Below are 25,444 nucleotides of genomic sequence, written 5' to 3'. Positions count from 1 at the left end.
CATCAACTGGAGTTGTCTGGGAATCAGGAAGGCAGAGCAGTGATTTCTTGAATGTGAACTCTCCAAGTTGGTGGACTGGACAGGGTTGAGAATGAAGCAGAACACACCACCGCTACTGACATGCTTAAATGAATTGTGAGCCAAAATTACAGCAACAGCAACTGACATGCTAGAGAATTTATGTGGAAAGAAACAAACTTACATCAGGTTATCTGTAGAAAAACTGGTGGCATTCACACCGAAACTCAATTTGATTTTGTATAATCTTGAATAAAAAGGAGATTGCAAATCACTTTCCATGCAAACTATACAAATGATATAGTACAAACAGCTGACCTGGAGAAACTACTATAATGTACGGTGACCATTTTAGCAAAAAAATTTTGATAGATTCATCAAGATTTTTAATAAAGGACAATGAATATTAATCAGCCTCGCATTCTCAAAAATCATAGTATTATTGAGATAACACAAATATTTAAGCTGGTAAAAAAAAAAAAAAAAAAAGACTGATCATTTTTTTAAAACATTTATTAGGGATTCTGTTTCCAAAGATATGCTGGATTAGGGAAACATTTCATTTTCCAGATTACAAAAGAAAATTAAAGAGAAGCCATAATTAAGAAAGGACTAAAACACTAATAAAAATTAAGGACATTCCACTTCTTAAAAACTAGTGATATGACCAAATGAACCACTTAAATTAAATGAAATGGAAACATATCTCAGGGATTAGAGAAAATTCTACTTAATTTTGATCTCTGAGAGATCAAATTCAGCCCACCTAGTTCTGATAAAGATCTTATGCATAACATTTGTAAAACTTAAAGGACTGATTCTACCCAAAGAAGGGAATCCACTAAATGTAAACTGATATATTCTAGTGTAGATAAAGTTCTATTTGAGTGAATAGTGTAATCTCAGTGGCAGTTAATTTTGTTTTAAGACATCATATCAAAATAAAAGCAATACCATCAGGGTAACTGGGACACTGCCACCAACACAGTGTAAATCTGAGTTACTTCAGATTATAAACACAAACATTCTAAAATGGATGATGTTATCTCAATTTTATTTCAAGATGGATGAAAGACTGAAAAAAAAAAAAAAAAAAGTTTCAGACCTCCTGTGTACAGTATATATGGATCAGAATGGACTAAAAATAAAGAGGAAAGAAAATTGCAACATAAACACAAAAATGCTAGTCTCATATGCTGTTTTCCCATTTTTGAAGATCTGGTCAAAATGTTTACACCTATACATAAAGCTCATGAAGCTGGGAGACAGCACTACTCAGATGTTCTGTGAATACACCATTCAATTTACCTCAGTTGAAATATTTTAACAAATAAGCAAATGTAAGTTAAAGTTCACACAAAAGCAGAATTTGTTTTGTAGGGTTTTGGGTGCATCAGCGACTTAGGACATATTGCATTATATGCATTACGTCTGTAAAGTGCACATGTTCTATGGTCAATTTAGCTGGATGAAACCCCTGCTGTCCTCACCTGAACTCAGCCACTTTTTGAAAAAGGCCCATAAAATTTCATCATGTCATTGACTGTATAAGAACATGATTCTTTCCACCCAGTGTAGGGAGAATGGTGAGTCTACCATCTGAACTATCTGTCAGGGCTAAATGTAAAATCTGTGAAAGATGAAAGCTTAAGGGTGGTACTAATTACAATGCTGGCTTTCCTTCTTTAACAGATAAAAAAAATTAATTTCATTATAATAAGAAAAAATGAGCATGCAGATCACTATTTAAATTCAGTAATCATAAATTATTAACACAATTGAAATATTCATTAAAATTATTAGTAATCTATGATAATCTACGTAATATGTTAATTCATAATATTAATCCAAAAAATTTTAACTGGCCAAGAGTAGCCATACAAATAGTACATATACATTTGCACAGGTAATGTAAGATGTTGATAATATTCTGGAAAACTGGTTAAACTTAATCTTTTATTTTAAAATCTACCTTAAAAGAACTTGCTGTGGTTCTTCATCAACACCGGGTTTTTCAAGATCTTCAAAAGATGCATCAACATTATCCTAGAACACATAAGACAGCAATAACAAATTTCGATGTTTTTTAAGTCTCTGAATACTTTCAACAATATCATAATAATAATTAAGATATAATTGCAATAATGAACATCAATAACTCTACCATATAATGGTGGTTCAGAGGACACTATGTATAAAAAAATTGGCTAAGGTAACAAAAGCCTACACGAGAAGCATGCAAAAGTTCAATGAAATTTACCAGTAAAAGTACTTTGCTGTAACGGCATTTGTATTGTTGCTCGCTCAGTAAACAGACAGTGGGTGTTATCGGTCTGGAATAGAAGTTCAATCCCACAGGAGCTTGAAACCTCCTGAAGTGGAGGGGGTAACCTGACCTTTTTTCTTTAGAATCACTAATTATATTAACTAACTGAATCACAAACAGAGTCATATTAGAAGTTATGGCGTCGTAAAAAATGTTCGTAACATAGTTTCACTGGTAAACTTTTTCGAAGTTTGCCGTGCTTCTCGTGTGGGCTTCCTTTACCTTTGCCTTTTTTTTCTTAATAAACAATTTATCCACTAGTCCACCAGTGATTCTAAAAAAAAAAAAAAGGTCAGGTTACCCCTCCACTTCGGGAGGGTTTCAATCTCCCATGGGATTCAATTTCTACTCCTAACCGATAATACCCACTGTATGTTTACTGAGCGAGCAACAATACAAATGCTGTTACAGCAAAGTACTTTTACTGGTAAATTTATCAAACTTTTGCGTGCTTCTCGTGTAGGCTTTCTTTACCTTCACCAAAAATTTTGTTATAGATATAGTTATACTAAAATCTTGCTTTAACAGACCTATATGAGAAGTCTGTCTGATAAATCTGATTGTCTCTTCCATTAAGCTAAAAAAAAAAGTAGTCACCAAATTTCTGGAATGCTATACAAATATTTTTTATATCGTGTTGTTGTTTGTTAGTTGTTGGTACATCGGCTTCTGTGGCCATAATACACCACTCATGGTTTTGTATTTTATACCGTGAAATGAAAAACATTTAACTAATGTAATACTGTATTTTACAACACAATGGCTTGAAATTTTGCAATGTAGTATGGTGGTAATGGAAACCAACTAAAGCTTATTCATCAGAAGAAGTCTAAGTAGAGAAGTTCCAATTAATCCTGACTGATGTTTGACATGGTCTGCAGGTTGATGGAAGATAAAATCCTGGCTCATCAGCACTGGGTTCTATGCAGAAGGAAAGTCTGGTTCAGTGTATACTGTGGTTTATTTCCAAAGCTCATTAAATCGAGGCATTACTGTAATTATATACAATGGCCACGATATTTTACCATTGCTAAAATATTAACAACTATTCATTCCCATTATACCTCAGAAAGACTGAGGCATTATATATGATTGGTTTGGAATGCAATGCATATCTGCCAACTTTTAGAAATTGAAAATTGGAAGACCCTTTTAAGAAATCTTAAATCTAATCTAGCTTTAATTGGAACCTACCAGAACTGTATTCTGGTACTCTCCAAATGTCATTCACAGACATTTATTCCAAATTAATGCAGGGTGACACTGTAGCAAGTAATCACATCACCAAAAAAACGAAGTGAGTGAGTATCAAAATTCCGCAGTGGACAACAAATAACAGCTAACCAAGAAAACACCAATGTAACAAACACAAAATATTTGTTTACCATACTAAAATATTAACTAGCATTCTCATTCTACCTCAGAAATTCGAGGCATTATATATGATTGGCTTGCAATGATTGGAATGCAGCGTATAAAAACATATCTGCCAAATTTTAGAAATTAAAAAAAAAAAAAAAAAAAAAATCACCCTTTTAAGAGATCTTAAATCTAATCTAGCTTTAGCCGGAACATGCCAAAACTGTATTCTGGTACTCACCAAATATTATTCACAGATATTTATACCAAATTAATAATAACTAATTAATGCAGTTGACACACTGCAGCAGATAATCACATCGCCATGAAATGAAATATGTGTGCAGATATCAAATATGCCACAGTGGACAATAAATAATAACTAATCATCAAGAACACATCAATGTTATACAAAATATTTGATAATGCCAAAATAGCGATTAACAATTCACAAAATAGTGCAGGCTACTAGCATCTCTTATGAACTGGTGTGAAACATTCTGATAATTGGGTTTCTCAAAGGTTTCTGCAAGATGGGTCCCATGACTTATGGCAGCTGACCAAAAAAGTGGTTGGTGCAAAACTCCTCAGAATTGCAGGCATAGAATGAAACATATCAAGAAATTTTTTTTGAGAAAAATCACAGATGAGACATGGGTGTCTACTACTATCAGTCAGAATCAAACCAAAGCAACAATGGAAATTCGTCACCTGCACAAAAGGCAAAAATAGTTTCATTACTGGAAATGTGATAGCAGCAATCTTTTGGGCCTGTAAAGGAATAATAACGGTGGGACTAGGTTCCAAGGTCAAAGGAATACTGACAAAAGGCATTTTGTTTTGCCTTGTTATAAAAATGAAAACACTTTTACATGTGAATTCAAATAAGTGAAGTGCATCAGTATGAGTTGCTGCCACCCCGGTATGAGTTATTGCTACCGGGATATATGGTGGTCACGGGCTCGAACCCCGGTCTAATCAAGAAGCTTGAGCTATGCACTGCTGCTCCTGCCCACCTGGCTACGGAGGCACCAGAGACTACAATGAAAATTAATACAATCACTGGCATAAATCAACTGCTTCATAATGAGGCTACATACTTTTCAATGTCCCGTATATAAATAGAGGTAGCCCTCAATTTAAGCTTAGTTTAAGTTGCTGGGGGGACAGGTGCAAATGGAACCCTTTTTATCGTGGGAAATCAGAGGGTTAGGTTTCGGGCACCAAAAATTTTACCCAACCTTTTCAATACCGGAATATTTAAAGCTCAGAAATAAACTCTTTTAATTAAAAAAGTGTTTTATTTTTAACCTACATAAATATAATAGAAAATATGTTAAAAAAATAAATTAATACAGACATAAAACATTTTGACAGTGGCGTAATGCCGAAGTTTTAGTTGGCTCTGGTTGAGGATTTTCTCTGGTTGAGAAGATTGCCTTTTTTGAAGAAAGGATCAGGTGTTGATTGCTTGGATTTCTTCCTCCTTTCTTTAAGAATTTCAAAATAAGGGCTCAAGGTTGATATGACACCCTTTTAACTGTGGCACTGTGGAAATTAAAAATTTAAGTAATTTTTTTTTTTTTTATGTGGCACTGCCAGTAACTCTTTGTACTATATAACCTGTCCCAAAACATTCTGCCAACTACTAGAAAAATAAATCAGCCATGAGTGCAGGGTAAATGCCAGGATTTTCTGGGAGAGAGGGTGAGCTAAAGCAGTGTTCCAGAGAAGAATTATCATGTAGCAATAAGAAAAAATAAAAAAAATAATAATAATAAAAAATAAATGCACAAGGCATAATACACTACGACCTGGAAATTCACTACACAACTACCGCTGATATTTAACAATACTTTGTTCGCAGTAGTGAACTACAACAGTAGTATGAGTGGCATTGATTTAACTGGGTATAACCTCCATGCACAAGTACATGGTGGGCGACCACCCAGGTATGAACCAACGTAAGCAGGGGTCGAGGTGTGGCACCCACACCACATGGAGGAACGCCGCCTCACTATGTTACCAGGCAGTACCAGGTGGTAGATGACTCTCATCAACCAGTGAAATACCACCACTTTGCTTATTGGAGGCTTGAAGTGGTGGAACCCATGTTTAGTCTCTAGAGCTAAGTTCCGGTCAACCCTTCCCTATCTCTTCCATCATGCAGTATGATTGGTCAATTTCGAGGTTATGATGAACGTTGTGGCGAGATCCAATATTCCTTACATTTCGAGGGTACAGCTCTAAAACGGTGTTCGCAGGCCGTCTGCTAGTTAGTACACCGGACGGAACCTATTGGTAACTCTCTAGGAGGCTTCCGGATCAGCTAGTGTATAATCTTGCTACCTCTACTCTGCCAGATAGTGACTGGAGGGAGTCCGAGTAGTGTGTATGCGGGGAGCATTGTCGAGGCCACGTTATGTCAAGGATCTTGATATATTCTTACCATGTGTATGCTATATACAAAAATTTCATTACTTCATACAGCATGTCCCCCCCCTCAATTTTCTCTTACTATTGAATACACCATGAATTGTCAAACTAATAGAGTAAGCATATCTGCAAAAAGATCTAAACCTCCCAAACACTTCCTGGTTCATTTCACAAATATATGTGGTCTCAATTCTAATCTCAACGGCATCCATTTCCACTTGCAGTCTGCCAAACCCCATGTACTTTTATTGACAGAATCTCAGTTATCGGTTGATTCAACTACTGCTCATTTCAGTTGCCCAAATTATTCGCTGTACGATTCCTTTCGCCTCAAAGGTGGTACTTGTGCATATGTCCGTTCTGATATTCCCTGTTAGAGACTATGCAATTTGGAATCTCCTCTCTTTGATCTTCTCTGTCTTAAAATCTCTCTACCTCATTGTGTCAAATTCATCTGTTGTCTATACCATTCTCCCAACTCCACTAATCACTTGGAGCTCTGACTTCCTCTCTTTGCAACTTGACTTTCTCCAGTCCAACTTTTCGAATAGTGAGGTAATTTTCCTTGGTGATTTTAATATTCACAACTCCAGCTGGCTTCTGTTTTCTAGTCACACCGACCCAGCAGGTCGAGATGCTGAGGCTTTTGCAATTACTAATGACCTAGCACAGATTGTTCATTTACCTACAGGAATACCGGACAATCCTAATCATACAGTCAATACGCTTGATCTTTTTCTCACAAACAACCCTTGTAAGTACAAGGTCAAAGTGAGAGGTCCTTTAGGCACTTCAGATCACAACTTGGTGATTGTCTCTTCTCCAATGGAACCTTTATCTCATGGCTATTCCCAACCTCGTGTTGTTTGGCATTACAAGAATGAAAAATGGGATGATCTGTGAGACTTCTTTTCTTCTTTTCCTTGGTCGGATAACTGTTTCAAAACTTCTGATGTCAACGTTTGCTCAGATCGTGTCAGTGAAATTATTCTTGCAGGAATAGAATCCTTTATCCCACACTCCACTTTAAAATCTCGTCCTTTATCTAAACCTTGGTTTTCCAATAAATGTGCCAAGACTGTTCAAGAGAAGAATTTTTGGCATTACAAGTTTGGCTTGTTTCTAATTCTTCAGTTTCATTTTCTGCCTACACCAAAGCTCGCAACAATTGTAAAGCAGTTATTAATCAGTCCGAACTAGAGTTTGAATAGGCTAAGAGTAGAAAACTTGCTTCTTGCCCTAATGGTAGTTGAGCATTCTGGTCTCTTGCCAAAGCTATTGGCCGCAAGTTTTGCCCATCTCTGCTCCCTTCAGGTAATTCTCCAGTGGGGCAAAGACAACTTAGTTGATTTCAACCCTTATAAAACTCAGTCTTGTCTTATAGCTCGCAAAAAAGGATTCTTCTGCTCCTATGCTAATCATTAGTGACACTCCGATTTCTAGGCAAAATGATATACAGTGGTACCTTGGATTACGAGTAACTTGGTATGCGAGTGTTTTGCAAGACGAGCAAAAATTTTTAATAAATTTTAACTTGATAAACGAGCGAGGTCTTGCAACACGAGTACAGTCAGTCCTCGTATAACACGTGTTTACACTACACGAATTTGATCATACACTATTTATAAATAGGGGAACGATATCTTATATAACACGAACCGAATTCGCTTATGCACGATTCGCCTTTGTGTTTATAAGAAATGGCAGTCGAACGCAGAATCACCCCAACCGAACGCAACCCGATAGGAACGAAGAGAAGATTTTGAAAATGTATTTATGGTTTTTTATAGCAGTGAAGGGGAAATACATTTCACCATAATAACGTAAAAACCAACAATTCCAGCTATCGGTATAACCGCAAATGCAATTAGATCGAGTTTACTACCAGTTTATAACAGATTCCACTAGCAGAAACGAAACTGGAAATTGTTTTTATTGTTTTATGGTAGTAACCCCCAGAAATGTGCTTTAGTAAAATGTGGGATGTTAATGGTGTATCTCGGCCTTAAGGTGTTGTTTATTCAGTTGCTACACGCGCGCAGCTTTGTTTATGTGTATCAAGCGTGCCTCCTCATTTTGTAATAGTGCGAGCGATGAATCTGATTTCCGTGAAATCCTCAAAAGGAGGCAAAAGCAAGTGTCATTGGAAAGATTCCTTGTTAAAGTCGCACAAAAAGAAAAAATCAACAGATAGCAGTGATTCCGTTAGAGACAGTGAAAGTCGTCCTACCCAATAATTAATAAATTCGATTGCTTTATGTATATTAAATTTAAATATTAAAAATATAAAAAGGTATGTATTTTGTATTAATCATTTTTACAGTATATGAATATTTTTGAGTTTTGGAACAAATCATCTGGGTTTCCATTATTTCTTATGGGGAAATTCGCTTTGATATACGAGTGCTTTGGATTACGAGCACATTTCCGGAACGAATTATGCTCGCAAACCAAGGTACCACTGTATCTCTTATGGGGATTACCCTGACTTCTAATCTTTCTTGGCACAGCACATTACAAATATTGCTTCCTCTGCATCTAAAAAACTTGGTTTTCTCTTTCGCTCTTGGCATTACTTTTCTTCCAAACAGCTGCTCACTATGTATAAATCGCAAATCCGCCCTGCCATGGAATATTGTTCCCACATCTGGGGTGGTGCCCGCAAAACCTCTCTCAGGCTTCTTGATTCCATTCAGAAGAGGGCAGTTAGGTTAATTAATGATTCATCTCTAACAGAGTCTCTCCACTCGCTGTCTCATAGAAGTACTGTTTCTGCTGCATGCCTCTTCTACAGATACTTCCATGGGCACTGTTCTTCTGAATTGGCTTCTATAATTCCTGCTCTCTCTTTCAAAACAGTCCGAACACGTGCCGCCACCAGCCAACATCCATTTACTGTCCAACTTCAAACCCACAGAACCAACTTTTCATCTTCCTCATTTATTCATTCAACTGCCGTTTTCTGGAACAACCTTCCTTCATACGTATTTCCTGAAAATTACAATCTACAGAAGTTCAAGTCCAATGTCAACAAATATCTTCTTTCGTCTTCTCAACCTCCAACCCAAGCACGATACTAAGTACTATAGGTTCTAATACCTCTCGTGTTTGGGGTTCACATAAAAAAAAAAAAAAAACTGTATCTCATATTGTGACTACCCTCAAAACGAGTTACCACGATATTGCACTACCTTGAATAAGTAATGCTTCACCAACGGAGAAGACTATTGTTACTTATTCTTGGCAGATACCCCACCCAGATGGCACCGTTTCAAGGTTTATTGGCCTATCATCGGTGGGCACAAAAGTACCCTGCGTTGCAGTCATTCCAACCCAGTTATGAAGTATAACTCCACAATATGAGAGATGCCAAATGGTGTAAATAGTAATAATACTAAGGAAAATAAATGCAAAAAGGCATAATACACTATGAATTGGAAATTCACTATAGAAATATCCATGATATTTCACAATACTTTGTTCGTAGTAGTGAACTACAATTGTAGTATGAGTGGCATCTATTTAATTGTATCTCATATTGTGACTACCACAGGCCAATAAGCAGTGCCATCTGGGTGGTGGTATCTGCTGAGAATAAGTAGCAATAGTCTTCTCCATTGGTGAAGCATTACTTATTCAAGGTAGTGCAATATCATGGTAGCTAATTGTGAAGGTAGTCACAATATGAGATACAATTAAATCGATGCTACTCATACTACTGTTGTAGTTCGCTATAATGAACATAGTATTGAGAAATATCACTAATAGTTCTGTAATGCAAAAAAAACCGTTATTCTGATAATGAAAGGGGAGGTGGCATCTGAAATAACTCCTGAATGAGCAGTAACATATCTAGAAATTACAAAGGGGTGGGAGAGTAACTTTAATGCAAGACCAATTTACAATTAAGAAATTTGTATATAAATTAAATAAAAATGTTAAGAAATTAAACTAATAAAAGAAATGGCAGGTCAAAATATCTGGAAGGCCAATATGATTATACATTTTTTAAACTAAATATTAAAAAGTACTTATATACTTAGATATTATTAATAAACAGAATATTTTCATAGATTTGTCTTTGAAAAAAAAAAAAAAAAAAATCCCTCAAAAATGGAAGAAAATTTTCATTCATTAATGAAGAATTACAATAATTTTTAGCCCACTGCAAAATTTTTTATGCCACCACTTACAGGTTCTAACTGAATATGGTTGCTTTTGGAATAAGTAGGATATTATGAAGGGGATAGTCAATTAAAACAACATTATAATGAAATCACAAAGGCCACCACATCTGGTTGAAGTAGTATATACATAGTAGCAAATTCAAAATAATAAATCCTTACTGCTTTAAATAAATGAAACAGCCAACTCATTAAAGAGGTTAATAGATCATCCATTTTGTAAAAAAAAGTGCAAAGCCCATTTTAAGCTGGTAAATTGGCTGCAATGAAACAATTACAATGAAGAGGAAAACACTTATGCTCCTAGCCATACAGCATACAAATGGAAATTTATTTATTATAATTAAGAGAAAAAAAAAAAAAAAAAAAAAGCATTTTATATACATGGCAAAATAATCACCATTTACAAATAGTATTTATTTTTGATTTTTGTTTGGTAAACTAAACAAATTCTTGTTTATCATTACTGATGAACTTTCAATCACTATTACCTCAGGGGTATTAAAACTTTTCCCAACTAAGTCCACCAAAATGAGCAGAACGCCAAGGTACAAGTGGCATTCGATAAATTATCTCCCTAGCTATGAAGGAAATGAGATAGAGACAAAAATCTTTTTTTACTTTCAATGTTTGCCCCCCCCCCCCGAAATTCACTACCCTTGTTCCATTTTGTTGGAAATGAGGAAATACCAGACAAATAAATTTTTTTGTCCTGTCCATCAAAGAACACAGAAACAGCAGACTTCAATTCATTATCATCAGCAAAGCAATGTCCACGTACATTTTTCTTGAGGTGTCAAAACAGGAAAAAGTCACCGGGGGCCAGATCCGGCATGTAAGGTGGATGGGTAAGTTCTGTAAAGTCACAGTCTCTCAAAGCAGCAGCAACAACAGCATGTGACCTATGCACTGGTGTGTTGTCCTGAAGAAACAGTGCATCTCTGGAAAGTTTTCCACAGCATTTTTCCTTTATGACATCCCTTAGGTTGTACAGTAGGGATACGTATGACTCCCCAGTGACTGTCTGCTTTTGTTCCAAGTAGCAAATGTACAAAATTCCCTCAGCATCCCAAAAAACGGTGGCCATAAACTTGCCAGTTGAAGGTTGTGTCCGAAATTTTTTAAGTGGGGGTGAACTACTGTTCTTCCATTGCACTGATTCTTGCTTGGTCTCAGGATCCCAGTGATGAACCCATGTTTCATCACCCATAACAATTCTGAATATGAAAGTTTTAGGTTCCCTTCCATAAAACTCTTCTCCTCAATGGACTCTTTACCCCACTTGAATTGTTTTGCCCAGAATTTCAACTGGTACTCTGAAGATGCACTGTTGCCATTCACAGCCGTCATCCTTTCAGGAAGGGCCTTTGGCCCATTTCCTTCTTTGGTGAGAAACTTGACTGAAGAATGCTCCAATTTCAGCAAATCCATAATTTGATACCGGTTTCTTCCTTCTTACTATTACAGCAGCACAACCTAAAAACATAGTAGGATGAAAATTAGTATGATTCAAGTTGAGATATGTAGGAACATTATAAATCATGAATTATTGAAAAAAATAATTATGGGAAGTACCTTGGGTATATAATTTATTGAACACCCCTCATAACATTTTCAATCTTCGTTCAAAGGTAACATACGGGAAAAAAAATAAATAATAAAAAAAGGGGGGAATGTATGTATTTTTTCATTCAGTGGATGGGAGATCCTCACCTCAAAAAGCATAACAGGAACTATATAATCAATAAAATTTAAAAACAGCAACTGAAACTTAAGAACACAGTTCAACATTATATATTCAATATAACTGGAAAGCTCAGAGTAATGTTATTTGCTGTTTGTGTGGGTTCAAGAGACTTTTAAATTTTTTTCTGATATATATCACACAAACTGGAAACAATCTCCATAATGTTTATCTGTCTATCAAGATCAAAATATGGAGGGAAAAATAGGAGTAGAGCTTTTCAAAGTATTAAAAACAAGCTGCTTTTTTTTTTTTTTTTTTTTTGGTAGTTGTTGGCGCATCGGCTTCTGTGGCCACAATGCACCTCCCAAGGTTTTTGCAGTACTTTGATCCAAGCCCGAAGCGGGATTCAAACCCACGACCTTTGGGTTGCCAGGCAGGCACTTTACCCACCTGGCTAGCCAGGTCAGCAAAAACAAGCTGCATTGAACTATATGTGAATTTCATTTATACTCATCTGCAGTTTTATGATATGTATATGTCATCAAAATAAAGAATTACATAACTGGACAACTAATATATCCATTAGCTTTATCAGAGGGCTTGAAACCCTCTAAATTGATCACTTTAAAGTGATGCATTCCATCTCTATTGGAAGTGGCAACATCACTGAAATTTTCACACACCCATTAAAGAATGCTACAATATACAATATAAATTTCTGATCAGATATCTGACAACTTATAATTCATTATTCATCTATTACCTTCCAGAGCTCTTCAAGTTTGTTGATTTGCTGAGCTGTCACTTGGCGTGCTCTCAGCTGTTCTTGTTCTTGTGGTACCTTCACTAACCATGCTAAGAAACTTCGGTCACTAATAAGAGGTTTCCACTGGTCTGGATCCCTATATTGCAATGATATTTCAGAGATTAAATTAAAATATTAATCCCAGTTCTAAAATGTTTATATTATTCATAAATTTAATTTCTGAAGAAATATAAATAGTTTGATAATAGCATCACACATGTAGATGATTATGTATGGATTCAGATGGTGGATATTTTAAATAAAGTTGTATATAAAACTACCATTTAAACTGTTTATTCAAGGGGGAAATACACAAACACACACACTACAAAGCTAATACAGAAATTAGGGTTATACTTTTATTGTAAGAGGCAAATATATAACCTGAGTACAATATATCCTAGCAACTGAAATAAAATCATAAAAAAAAAAAAAAAAAAAATCATCAAATAAAAAAGGAAACTGACACTTAATACAGCAAATGCACACCTCTCCACCAAGAAAGGTAAACTCTCACACCCAAAGGAAGACACCATTCAAAATAAACACAAGCACTGCTTTTTCAGGAAAAATACACTAAAGGGATGGTTGTTGGCAGCCTGATGAGTGTCAGAGCATTTCTGATCTCAGCTCAAAAACAGATGTACACATGGGGTGGTCTAGCAGGGCTTTAGTTTAAAAGTATACCGCAGAGACAATTGCTTTTGGCAAAGTGAAAGAAGGGTTCGTAGCTTCGTCATATAGATTCTGGACAAGAAATGTTCTAAACGTGTGTTGCAATATGCTGTTCCTAGAGATGCATAAACCTGGCGCCCATAATCTAGTTTCAAATATTAGAGTGACAATCTGCACCGCAATTGTTCGATGAGGTAGCACAGAGGTTCAGGCCTCTGATGCATTTTGTGTGCAGTTGACAGATGTACTAGACGAATATCAACATCTTATTGAATACAAGACCCAGGAATTTTGTCTGAGCTTTAATTTTGGTTCTGTTTGCAACAAAAACATACACAATCGTTCTGAGATGAAAAACCATGCCCAATTACAAAAAAATACTAACTTCAACAATAAAGAGGGCATTAGTTAGTTGGAGAAGGTTTATGAGCAATAGAATTAACTTTGATAGCAAAAAGTGTAACACTTAGAAATAATCTTTGGAGAACTCCTCATCTTGACAAAAACAACTGACAGAGAGAGAGGGGGCACACAAACTTGGAATGAGTGGTTTATCATACATTTTTTAATAAAAACTGCAAAGCAACTCCTAAGAATGAGACTATAAATGTCTCTTAAGGTTCCAAATCTCCAAGCCGTGTCATATGCTTTTGCATATCAAAGAACACCAACACCACATGCTTTCATTTTGAAGAAAGCATCTAAATGTTTCCAGATGGATTAACTGATTGAGTGTTGATGTTCTCCTTCAGAAGCCACACTGTGTCCTTGAAAGGAGACCATTAACTGCCAAATAACCTGAGGTGAGCAATGCCCATTTTTTCCAGGATCTAGCACCAGCAGCTAGTCAGAACAGAATTACTGGATCCTTTTTGATGCTCTTCACAACACATTCTATTGCAGAGACAAAGCAGATCAGCAGATTCTAATGCTGCTGATCCATTTGGAAATAATGGAAATCAAGTGAATGCATTTGAAACTGTCAATGCTGCTTGGATAATGCTTTCTGTGACATACTTCACTGCCTCACTAATTAACACCTGACTGACTGGTGATTCTAAACATCTCCAGATAAACCTACAATATCCTCGAGGGATGACATGGTTTCCCACTGCTTGTGGTTGATATCAAGGAGAAGTGATTGCTTCCACAGAGATTTTCTTTCCACCTGGGAATGCCATTCCCAGGTGGAAAATAAACTGTTAAGATAAGAGGATATTGTAATTCGAATTGCTACTGCCCCTATGTTGACAGTAATTGGTGTAGGTTGAAAAGGGGGGTATGGTTTCCCATAAGGATGGCAACTCCTCTGTGGAGCGGTCTACCTCCAGTTCTGTCTTATCAGATATCTGTACAATTACACAAGGAAGAGTCTTCGTTTGTCTTTAAAAAAGTCTCTTGTAAGCAAAAGCAAGTTGGCTCACGCTTAAGTAGGAGGCCCTCAATGTCATCATAAGTTCAACAGAATCCTCAACAATTTGAATGTGGCCATTATTTAGATTTGTTGGATTCATTGGTTCTGAAGGAACCTCTTTGCTCTTCCCAGACTTAGGTTTATTCTTCTTTGGGAAGTATGGATGTTGTCCAAACTTCCCAAAAAAGTCCAACACCGAGTCCTCTGTCGCCTACTTCACCTCTATGTCCATTTGTTCTTGAAATTCAGAAAGGGTTGTTTTTTGTGGCCTTTCTGTGCCACTCTTTTTTTGTAGAGGTGTGCACAGCAGGAGATAATGCTATATAAGTGTTCAGCTGATTAATTGAATTTGCTCACCGAAATCAGTAAATGACATGCAAGAGGTACGAATGACTCTGATGATGGTAGTATGCTTCCCAGAAACTTTTAGGTGCATGAAGGTTTGCAGTTATTTACTGGTTGGATACATTCCTGGCCTCTTGATAGGAAAAGTTCAGTTCTGTTTTCTGTTTCTGAATTTCTTTCTCTTCCTTCCACAACTGGCATGCTACAGAGTATGCCAGTTGTGGAAGGAAGACATGCATGCTACAGAGTATGCCAGTTGTGGAAGGAAGGTATGCATGCCAATGGTGGAAGGAAGATTTTGCTTGGCAAGTTGTACAAATTGCCTTCAAAGATGAACATTCCATGCTCTCTTGGTCTCTGACATCACCACATTATGCACAGGGAGGAAAGCCATGACAGGCTGTTTGTTAGTGGTCATATTTTTTGTACTTAAAACACCATAGTGCAGCATTTCTCAAACTGTGGGGTTGCAACTGGATACAGCTGAATGTGTAATGTATAAAAAAATCATCTTCATCCATAATAAACTTCCCACTCACGTTATTTTTGCTTTTATGTTTTGTTTCTATTTTTATCATAGTGTTAGTAGGTGTAGTTGTAGTAAAAAAACTAAGATTAATGAAGTTTTATTTGATGTGTGTTCATTAGTTAACCAAATTTATATTTCTTACTGCAGAATTCCAAATTTGATTTATTTATTGCCCAATTTTAACCTCAATGTAATCATTAGTTTTACTCATGAATGGATTTGGAATATAAATCTTTACCGGGAAATTTAAGTAGACTGCCTTGATGGATCTTGGAGGCTGTGGGTTGTAGCATGTAAGAGTGATAACTATACATTCCATATTACAGCTGTCACATCTTGATCTCTTTTAGTTTGGCTTAGATCTCTTCGTCAGTGACACGAAGGAGATCCAGCTGTGCTATTACACCATGTGATAAATTAAGTGTTTTATTGGGGCAACACTGATGAGCATTCCCCATTATGAAAGTGGCTTTAACGAAATTTTTCCTGTGCACTTGGAACATGATGCTTGCACTAAAAGATACGCATAGCAATCTTTTTTTACTGATTTTGGGGAGCCTGTCAATCCTTCTCAACCTGAATGAAAAAGGATGACATTTTCCCAAATGCCTGTTCTCCAGTAGGATGGATGATGAGATATGCCTCTCAGAGCCTCGAGGTGTTTAAGGCTCTGAGAGGGGCATAAGCAAAATGAATGAGGATGAAATTTTCACAGTTATAAATGATTCTAGAACAAGGGGCCATAATTTCAAGTTATGGGGGGAGGGAGATGTTTAGACTGGATTGCAGGAAGTTTTATTTAGCCAGCAAGTTATAAATTACTGGAATGAGTTACCTATATGGGTGGTAGAAGCTGACAGTTTTTTTAATTATCTATGGGAGGAAGGAAACACATAGGTTGTCTATTTCCTTTTCTCTTATTACAGTCAGTTCTGCTATAACGCGGTACATGTGTTCCTAAAAAATCTCCGCACTATGGTATTTTGCACATTAAAAACAAGAGGGCTTATGGGGAATATAGGGATAGGCACAGAGCACAAAAAAAAAAAAAAAAAAAAAGGCCAGTCTGTTAACTAAAACACTAAAAAAGTTAGAAACCCAATAAAATTTATAACACAGGTTTAAGCATCTTAAATTTCTAATAAATAAATAAACACAGCACTTTACCTTGACAATGTATGTTTACAAAGCAACATAAGAAAAAAAAAAAAAAAAAGGTAAACTGCGGCCATTATCAACCCACTGCAGGATGGAAGCCTCCTCAACAATTCATGTTGAGGGAATAGGACCATAGTCTGCCACGCTGGTCAGCAGATCGACCGTATTTAGTGGTCAGGGGCTTGAACCCCCGGTCTACTCAAAGAGTGTGTGCTACTGCACTCCCGCTCCTGACCACTTGGCTATGGAGGCCTTTACAAAGCTTAAAAAAATAGGAAAGAAGAGAAGATTCTGAAAATTTATGTTTTTTATATGATCGAAGATTTCATGGAAGGGGAAACATTTCACCATAATAACGTAAAAACAGACAGAATTCCAGCTATTGGTATTAACTCAAATGCAATAAGATCAAGTTTACTACCTGTTTATAATACAGTAGATTGCACTAACAGAAAAGTCCAATGAACCGGGAACTGCAAATTGTTTTTATTGTTTTATGGTAGTGACCTCTAGAAATGTGCTCCTCTGCCAACACTATCACGTCTCACAAAATATCTGTTCAAACAGAAAAATGTCAGCGCCTGTGAAAACACGAGTCAGCCTACAATATCACCTGTTATCTTGTGAATACAGCGAATGACAACAGTGTGTCTCCGACAAATATAACTACAGTAAATGGGAAATATAGCTCTCACACATTTGATGTTTAACATTTTTTAAGCTTTGTAAACTTGTATGTATTGCTGCACAGGTCGCTACGTTCAGCTTGGTGCTAGGTTTTGCATTCACTTAAGTGTTACTCGCAGATGAAATCGCACATGAGCCAACACGAAAATCACGTTATACTCGCATTGTTCCCTAATATATCAATCGTGTTGGATCAAATTCGTGCTGTGAAAATGCATGCATGTTATAGCAGAACTGACTGTAATTATTTTTTTTTTAAATAATTTTCTTCTTCTTCTTCTTCTTCTTATTATTATTATTTTTTTTTGGCTAGTGCAGCATAAGCCATAGGCTTCCCTGCACCATGTTGGCTATTGCTAATACTAATATAGTGGTTTTAATAATGGTATATCCTAATTTCTCAGTCTCTTTGCTGCAGTGTTACTAGTATCATCTTGGTGGTTAGGTAGAAGCCTTGTTGGTGCTGCAGAAGAAAGGGGATTTATATTACTTGTAAGAGTAAAAACTAAGTTTCGGCTGCACTAGGTACTTCACCCACTATGAATTCCTAGGAGCAAACTCCAACGCTTGTGAACTAGCACATACTGCGTACATAAATAAATGCCAAGTTTGCTTAGAACATCATACCTGTAATTCCAATAAGTCTTGGCCCTCTGCCAGGACTAAGGGGAAGGAACCCTACTGAAATACGGTTGACCCAAGTAGTAAAACTACCTACCAACTGATCCTGGCCAGATCAGTTCAGGGCCTCCTGTCTTTTTTTGAAGGAGGGGCCAAAGTGGTGTATTAAAGCTGGTCCTCTCAATCACCAGGGTCTCCCCTAGTTTCTATGGGTTGTAGCACAGGGCACACACCCGGAACCAAGGTATGAGTAATAAATCCCAGTGATGCTAATCTGGTGGCCAAAAAAAGGGGATACGGTTTAATAGTTGTTCCCCATAAAGCAAATAACAAACAAACTAATCTCAAAAATATAACAGATGCTACAGCTATTACCCTTTTTGAATTCACTGATGTTCCCAGAAGTGGTTCCCAATCATTATTTTATTTTTGCATTGTAGCCCTCTTCCTTTTTTGGGTGGGACGGTGCATCTTCTTCACTGGAGAGTCATGCATTTGCACTGCTAAGGGCGAATGTCACTTCCATTTTTCTAAATTATTATTACTTTAATGTGATTGTTAGGGTATTTTGGTGTTCAGGCTACAGAATCACATCTTCCCAAGTATAACCCTAACTGTTACATTAATCTGCTGCATTGTTTTGGTAGTATATTGACAGTTTTTTTTTTTTATAAAATAGTCCGAGACAAAATCAAGTTATGCCTTTGTAGAAAAAATTTTCTGTATGCTGTTAAATGTTACTGGATAATTTCTTTTTTACTAGAGCAGGTCCAACTGTGTGGCAGAATTAGACAATATGACAATAACTGCCAATTTTTATTCTCAAAAAATTACTTTATTCTAAATTTTGTGGTTAATTAACCCTTTCTGGAGTGTGAGTGACACACTCCAGAAAGGAGTGTGAACAGAAATACTGATTGTATTTCTGTTCAAGGAAATATGCAAAAATAAAAACTGCTGTCCCAAAAAATGGAGTATAATTTTTCAAATGAATGCAAGAACCTTAAACTTCTTTACTGGTTATAGCTACTAATGTGTATTAATTTTATTGCTTTTAATTTATTCTGCATATTTATGGTTCATTGCTTTTAATCTTGTGTTTAATACCTGTATTCCATACAAAAAAGATAATCTCTCTCTCTCTCTCTTTTAGCAACATTACTTATTCAGTAAATTTCATAACCCAACATCCAATGCTCTAGAAAATTACAGCTGCACATGCTGGCACTTTGTGTGAACTGGTGATTAATTAACATTGCTACAAAACAATAATGTCAAACTGATCACCAGTTCATAAATGCCAGCAGAAGAGACAAAGTTATCTTAGCAAGCATATAGTAACATGTCATAAGTATTTTCCAAAATGTTCCACCAGAAATGCGCTGTAGTGAAGAAGTAACATATTTCTTCACCACTTACCAGTTCATGTCTTTAAGGCTGCTCTGTGCTGCACATGGTTGACGACACAGAAGAACAACAACTGAATCTGCCTTTGCTGGAATAAAACCTAATACAAAAACATTGCGGCATCCACAACTATAACATTCCAGAACTGTTTCACCTAGAGGTCCATCCTTGTGAAGTGTCACTTCCTTATGCTTGGCTCGGACAAGGTGATTTATTATGTGACTGAAATGAAAATAAGGCAATTTTAAGATGAAATTAAATACCAGTATTTGATATTTATGTGATGCAACTCAATTTACAGATTTAGATTATTTAACCCTACTAGCACAGGGGATTCTAAGCTTATCTTCACATTATATGCAACATATAATGTGATATAATTGAAAAGGGGCAGGTGGCACAATCATAAAAACATAAAAATAAATTGAATATTTTTAAAAATGGCTAAAACATGACTAAATAATGGCAAAAACTAACCCATCTGTATACTTAATCAGTTTTGTCTAATTAAAAGCACATGATGTCCTCTCAGGCCACCTAATGTCTCTGCATGCTCCTGAGTGTAATATTTTACTGGATTCCTGGAAATATACCAAATATGCACCAGGAGCACCACTTTGAAAGCTCACTCTATTAGTTGATATGAATTATCTAACATGATGGCTACAATTTTATACCAGTACATGGTGATTTATACAATTCTAAGCCAATGACCGATGAAGAAAAAGGGTCGCATGTTAATCCAACCTGCTGGCATGGTTGGATTGACCTCCAAACCATGCCAGCAGGTATATGACTTCAAAAGTTAAAGGAATATTGATTATCAGTTGGAAGAAACAATATAGTAGTCCATATGAATTCCTCTTTATTCACTATTATAAACTGCATTCTCAATGTATTAAAAAAATATAAAAATTGTATTCATATATTATTCAATGTATCCTCTCACATTTTAATACAATGGCTTTTGAAAATTTATAATTATTCAAATGCAACAACTGGATTCTGTTTTTGTCTCATAAAGATTTTACTTGCATTGTAGAAATGGACATAGTTCCACGTGAATAATTTATTAGTTTCAGTTTATATTTTAACCCAAACCTTCCTATATGGTTCAAGTAAAAGGTGGGATTTACATGTTCCAATTGACCTGCCACCCATTTGCAACATCAACTTCATTTGAGGGTATGCACATGTATTTACAGAAGTATTTCTACTATTTTTTTTATCGTCATTTGATAATAAGGAAACAACTTTAAATTTCATAGAGTGTTACTGATCATTTGAGGTACAGTGGAGAGCAGAATTCATAATACAGAGTTGGTATCCAATCAGTGAAAATAAAATCAAAAGTATCAGAACTTATTTCTGCAAAAGAATGCTAGAAGACTAACAAAAAAAAATCTTATAATGACTTCATGTGAAATACCTTAGGAATTTCACTAAAAAATCACAAATATTAGATGATGGTGGATCAATCAACAATCTTCTAATTCAAGCAAATTGTATTTGTTCAATTTAAAATATCTCTTCTTTCACAATCACTTCTCCTTTTTCTTCTTTCTCCATTTAACAAAATAAATATGTATCACAGGCTCCTGCATAAACAAGTGAATCCATGGATTATAACAATAAATATGAAGGAAGAAACTTCTTTGCAATTTATTGAAATAAGAAAATTACTGGTATTAAATAAAATGACCACTTTTTTTTAATGCAGTGACATCCCTACACAATTTATTTTGCTCATATAGGAGTGTTCAATTTTGTAATTTAATTTATTACCATTTAAATTTATTTCCATTAATGCATGTAGAAATGTATTTCTTCAAATTTATTATCATTGCCTGCATTATCATGATTGATATTAGTATTAGTGATGGCCATATGGTGCAATGAAACCTAAAGTTCATGTTGCACTAGCCAAAAAAAAAATATATATATAAATAAGTAAAAAATAATAATAAAATTAAATAAATAATAAGAGAATAGGAAATAAGCAACCTATGCATTTCCCTCCTCCTATAGGTAACTATCCAGCTGACCATTGAATATCCCTAAACTGTCAGCCTCAACCACCCATGTAGGCAACGTATTCCACTAATTTATCTCTCTGGCTAAAATAAAACTTCCTGCAATCCAGTCTAAACAGCTCACTCTGTAACTTTAATTTATGGTCCCTAGTTCTAGAATCATTTATAACCGTGAAAATTTCATCCTCATTCATTTTACTTTTGCTTCTCTGAGCCTTAAACACCTCAATCAAGTCGCCTCTGAGGTGCCTATTTTCCAAGCTGTGCAACCCGCATATTTGAAGTCTTTCGTAAGGATGTCCTTTTGCAGATCTCACCAGGCGAGTTACCCGTCTCTGCACCCTTTTTTTTAACCATCTTTTTTTTTAGGTGCGGTCTCCACACTTAAACATAGTATTCCAAGTGTGGTCAAGCAATAGCCTTATAAAATGGGATTATGACATCCTTATCTCCATTGGCAAATGTTCAATAAATCATCTGGCCTTCCTTGCAACCTGCCTACAATGTTCAGAAAACTTCATGTCTGACTGTATTGTAACACCCAAGTTTCTTTCTTCCACTACTGATTTGAGTTCATAGCATAAGCATATAAGTCATTTTAGGGTTACTGTTCCTTAGGTGTAAGACATCTCCACTTCGCTAGATAAAGCATAGCTGCTACTTTTTTGATCATCCCCGAAGTCTATCTAGGTCACTCGAGAAGCTCTGCTCGGCTGTGATTATTAACTACTATACCAATCCTTACATCATCTGCAAATTCAGACATCATTTGCTCTATCCCTTCATCGATGTCATTTAAGAAAATCAAAAACAACAGAGGTCCCAATACAGATCCTTGGGGAACCCAACTTCTTACATTAACCCAATCTAAGAAATAATCATTTATCACAACCTTCTGCCCTGAAGCCATCCTGTTATTCATCTAAGGATTTTCCCTGTGGGGCGCCTCCGTAGCCAGGTGGGAAGGAGCAGCAGTGCGTAGCACACGCTTCTTGATTAGACCGGGGTTCGAGCCCGTCACCACCAAATACGGAGGATGCGGAAAGGTCAGGGAATGATCACCACATATCCCGGAGCAATATGGCCTTAGTTGCTAATGCTCCTAAAAACCAAAAAACAAACACAAACAAACATTTTCCCTGTGATTTCAACCTGTTTCAACTTATAAAGTAACCGCTCATGTGGGTGAGTCAAATGTTTTGCCGAAATCCAAATAAACAATGTCAAAATTATTCTCAAAGTCCAATTCTTGAGTGACCCTATCAGAATAGCTAACCAGATTAGTTAAACATGATTTTCCCTTTACAAAACCATGCTGATTATCCTTCAGAATTCCATTTCTATCTAAATGATCCTGAATTCAAACTGTGATTTTCACCATGATTTTCCCTACTACTGAAGTTAGACTAACCGGCTGGTAATTTCCCACTTCACTCTTAGAACCGCCCTTATGTATTGGAGACGCATTGGCACTTTTCCAATCCAACGGAATCACTCCCAAGTCCAGTGATGCTCACATAATTAGCCTCAATGGTTCAATGCACTCACTTGCTGCCTCCCTTAAGATTATAGGGTATATGCCATCAACCCCGGGTATGTAACTGGCCTGTACGCTCGAAAGTTTATTTAATTAAATAAACATGTGAAATTTCAACATCAGTAATTACATTTTTTTTTCAACTTCACTCCCATAATTTCTCATTGACGTAAAGAGTTTTTCTTCTGTAAATATTGATGCAAAGTAACTGTTGAGTTCATCTGCAACATCAGCTGGGGTATCTATCTAATACCATCCTACATCCATTACATAAAGCTCTAAATAAAATAGAAGAGGCCTGTGGCACTGGGTTCCATGGATAAGAAATAATAATTCAGTACATCCAGTATGAGCAGTAACTAAGTATTTAATAAATTAATTGTTAAGAGAAGCTTCCGCGATAATAAATCTCTTCCTCAGCTATAGGAATACATACATACATACATAAATATAAAATGTTACAAATGGATTGTGCAGAGCGTCGTCACGCTAAGTAAAGAGAGAGTGCGCACGAGGATGCACGAATGGTAAATCATTTACTGCGTAGAATTAGGTGATTGCTGCTGGTACAGGGTGCGTATATGGGCTGACTGCCAGCATTTGTCATGTTGCAACACTGCAGACTCCAAGATTGGGTGTAGTCGTACACCTCTATTGCAGTTTAAAATGGTTGCGACAACCAGATATGTATAGCAACTCTAACCAAAGATGGTGATAGTAGTGGTAGGATTGGTCAACAACCTCAGTATCAATCTGAGATTGAGGTCATGTAGCATCAACCAAAAATGTTCCGGGACTGCAGAGTGTGTAGTCACCAATACACTCTGTAGTCTAACCGAATGACCCTTTCATGCTCCGTGAGGTGGTCCTGGAACCTTCTGGCAGTTTCCCCCCACATATCAGCTGCCACAATAGTTACATGTGATGCAGTATATAGCACCACTGGGTAAAAGAGGGGGGGGGACAGGTGTTTTCACCCTCGACACAAGAGATCACAAACATCTACTGGGAAGTTGCAGGCACTTTATATGGTACCCAAGTAAGATCTTAGAAATGCGATCTGAAAAGCCCTGGGTAATATGGGACAAACCAGGCTCTGATCTGGTTTGTCCTCTTCTTCGCATTTATATATGCGAAGAATTCCTTATTCCCGCTCTTTGTGAATTAGTTCTCATAAACTGCCTTTGCCAACCTAACCTTTTTGGTGGCATTATTACAGATCAATTTGTAGGATTCGGTACTTTTTATTCCTCTGTAACTTTTCTCTACCATATTTTTCTGCTCAAGTAATCTCGAAACTTAATCATCTATCCAACTTGGAAACCTACTCATGGAGTATTTTTTGGTATATACACATTCAAGGCTTCTGTAATTAATGTTTTAAAGGCATACCATAATTGAATTGTATTTGCTTTCAGTGAGATTATTATTATTATTAGCAGCCATAAGGTGCAAGGAAGCCTGAGGCTTATGCTGCACCAGCCAAAAAAAAAGAAAAAAAAAATTTTGAATTACCCTGAGAGAGAGAGAGAGAGAGAGAGAGAGAGAGAGAGAGAGAGAGAGAACAAGAGTCAGAAGTAGAAGGAATCACCAATAAAGAGACGAATGATGATATCCAGCTCAGGACCCTGGGTGTGCCAAGCCCATACTCACCAGATGTGAGTCCCTGGATCCAGTTAACAGAGGTCATGTAGCATCTTAAGCCATTATAATTTCCTTTCTGCTCAAGAGATGAATGTTGCATATCGTAATTGGCTTGTTTCCAATTCTTCAGTTTCATTTTCTGCCTACACCAAAGCTTGCAACAATTGTAAAGCAGATATTAATCAGTCCAAACTAGATTTTGAACAGACTAAGAGTGGCCACAACTTTTGCCCACCTCTGTCAAAACCAAATGGTTCTGTTGTCACTTCAGCCAAGGATAAAGCTGACCTGGTAGCATCCCATTTTTCTTCCAACCCATGTATTAATGATCTTGGTAAAACAACGCCCACCATACTCCATTCAATGCCTCCTGTGGTCTTCCATCAAAAGGATGTCAGAATGATTTTGACAAATCTTGATGCTAAGAAAGCTCCAGGTCCTGATGGTATTTCTCCACTTGTTCTCAAAACCTGTGCTCCTGAACTTACTCATGTTCTTCGCCACCTTTTGTCACTTTCTTATTCCAAAGGTGTTTTTCCTTCTGCTTGGAAATTTGCTTATCCTTTTTTTGCCACCCTC

At 36.4% G+C, this 25,444-nt stretch overlaps 1 protein-coding gene across 1 annotated transcript in view; it reads right to left on the bottom strand.

Annotated features, from left to right (window-relative positions):
• Upf1 (Upf1 RNA helicase) overlaps positions 1–25,444 on the bottom strand; it is a 294,032-nt gene that overhangs the window by 215,992 nt on the left and 52,596 nt on the right. Inside the window, exons 4-6 of the mRNA XM_090376241.1 lie at positions 19,664–19,873; positions 12,774–12,912; positions 1,991–2,064 (exon numbers count right to left, since the gene is read on the bottom strand). Of these exons, the coding sequence (XP_090232367.1) occupies positions 1,991–2,064; positions 12,774–12,912; positions 19,664–19,873 (423 nt within the window). The remainder of the gene's footprint in view (positions 1–1,990; positions 2,065–12,773; positions 12,913–19,663; positions 19,874–25,444) is intronic.

This window comes from Mastigoproctus giganteus, chromosome 1 (assembly GCF_048544385.1).
Source record: "Mastigoproctus giganteus isolate SK-2022 chromosome 1, ASM4854438v1, whole genome shotgun sequence".
In the NCBI taxonomy this organism is placed as follows: domain Eukaryota; kingdom Metazoa; phylum Arthropoda; class Arachnida; order Uropygi; family Thelyphonidae; genus Mastigoproctus; species Mastigoproctus giganteus.
Note: the sequence above shows the minus strand (reverse complement) of the source record. Positions and strands in the feature narration are given on the sequence as shown.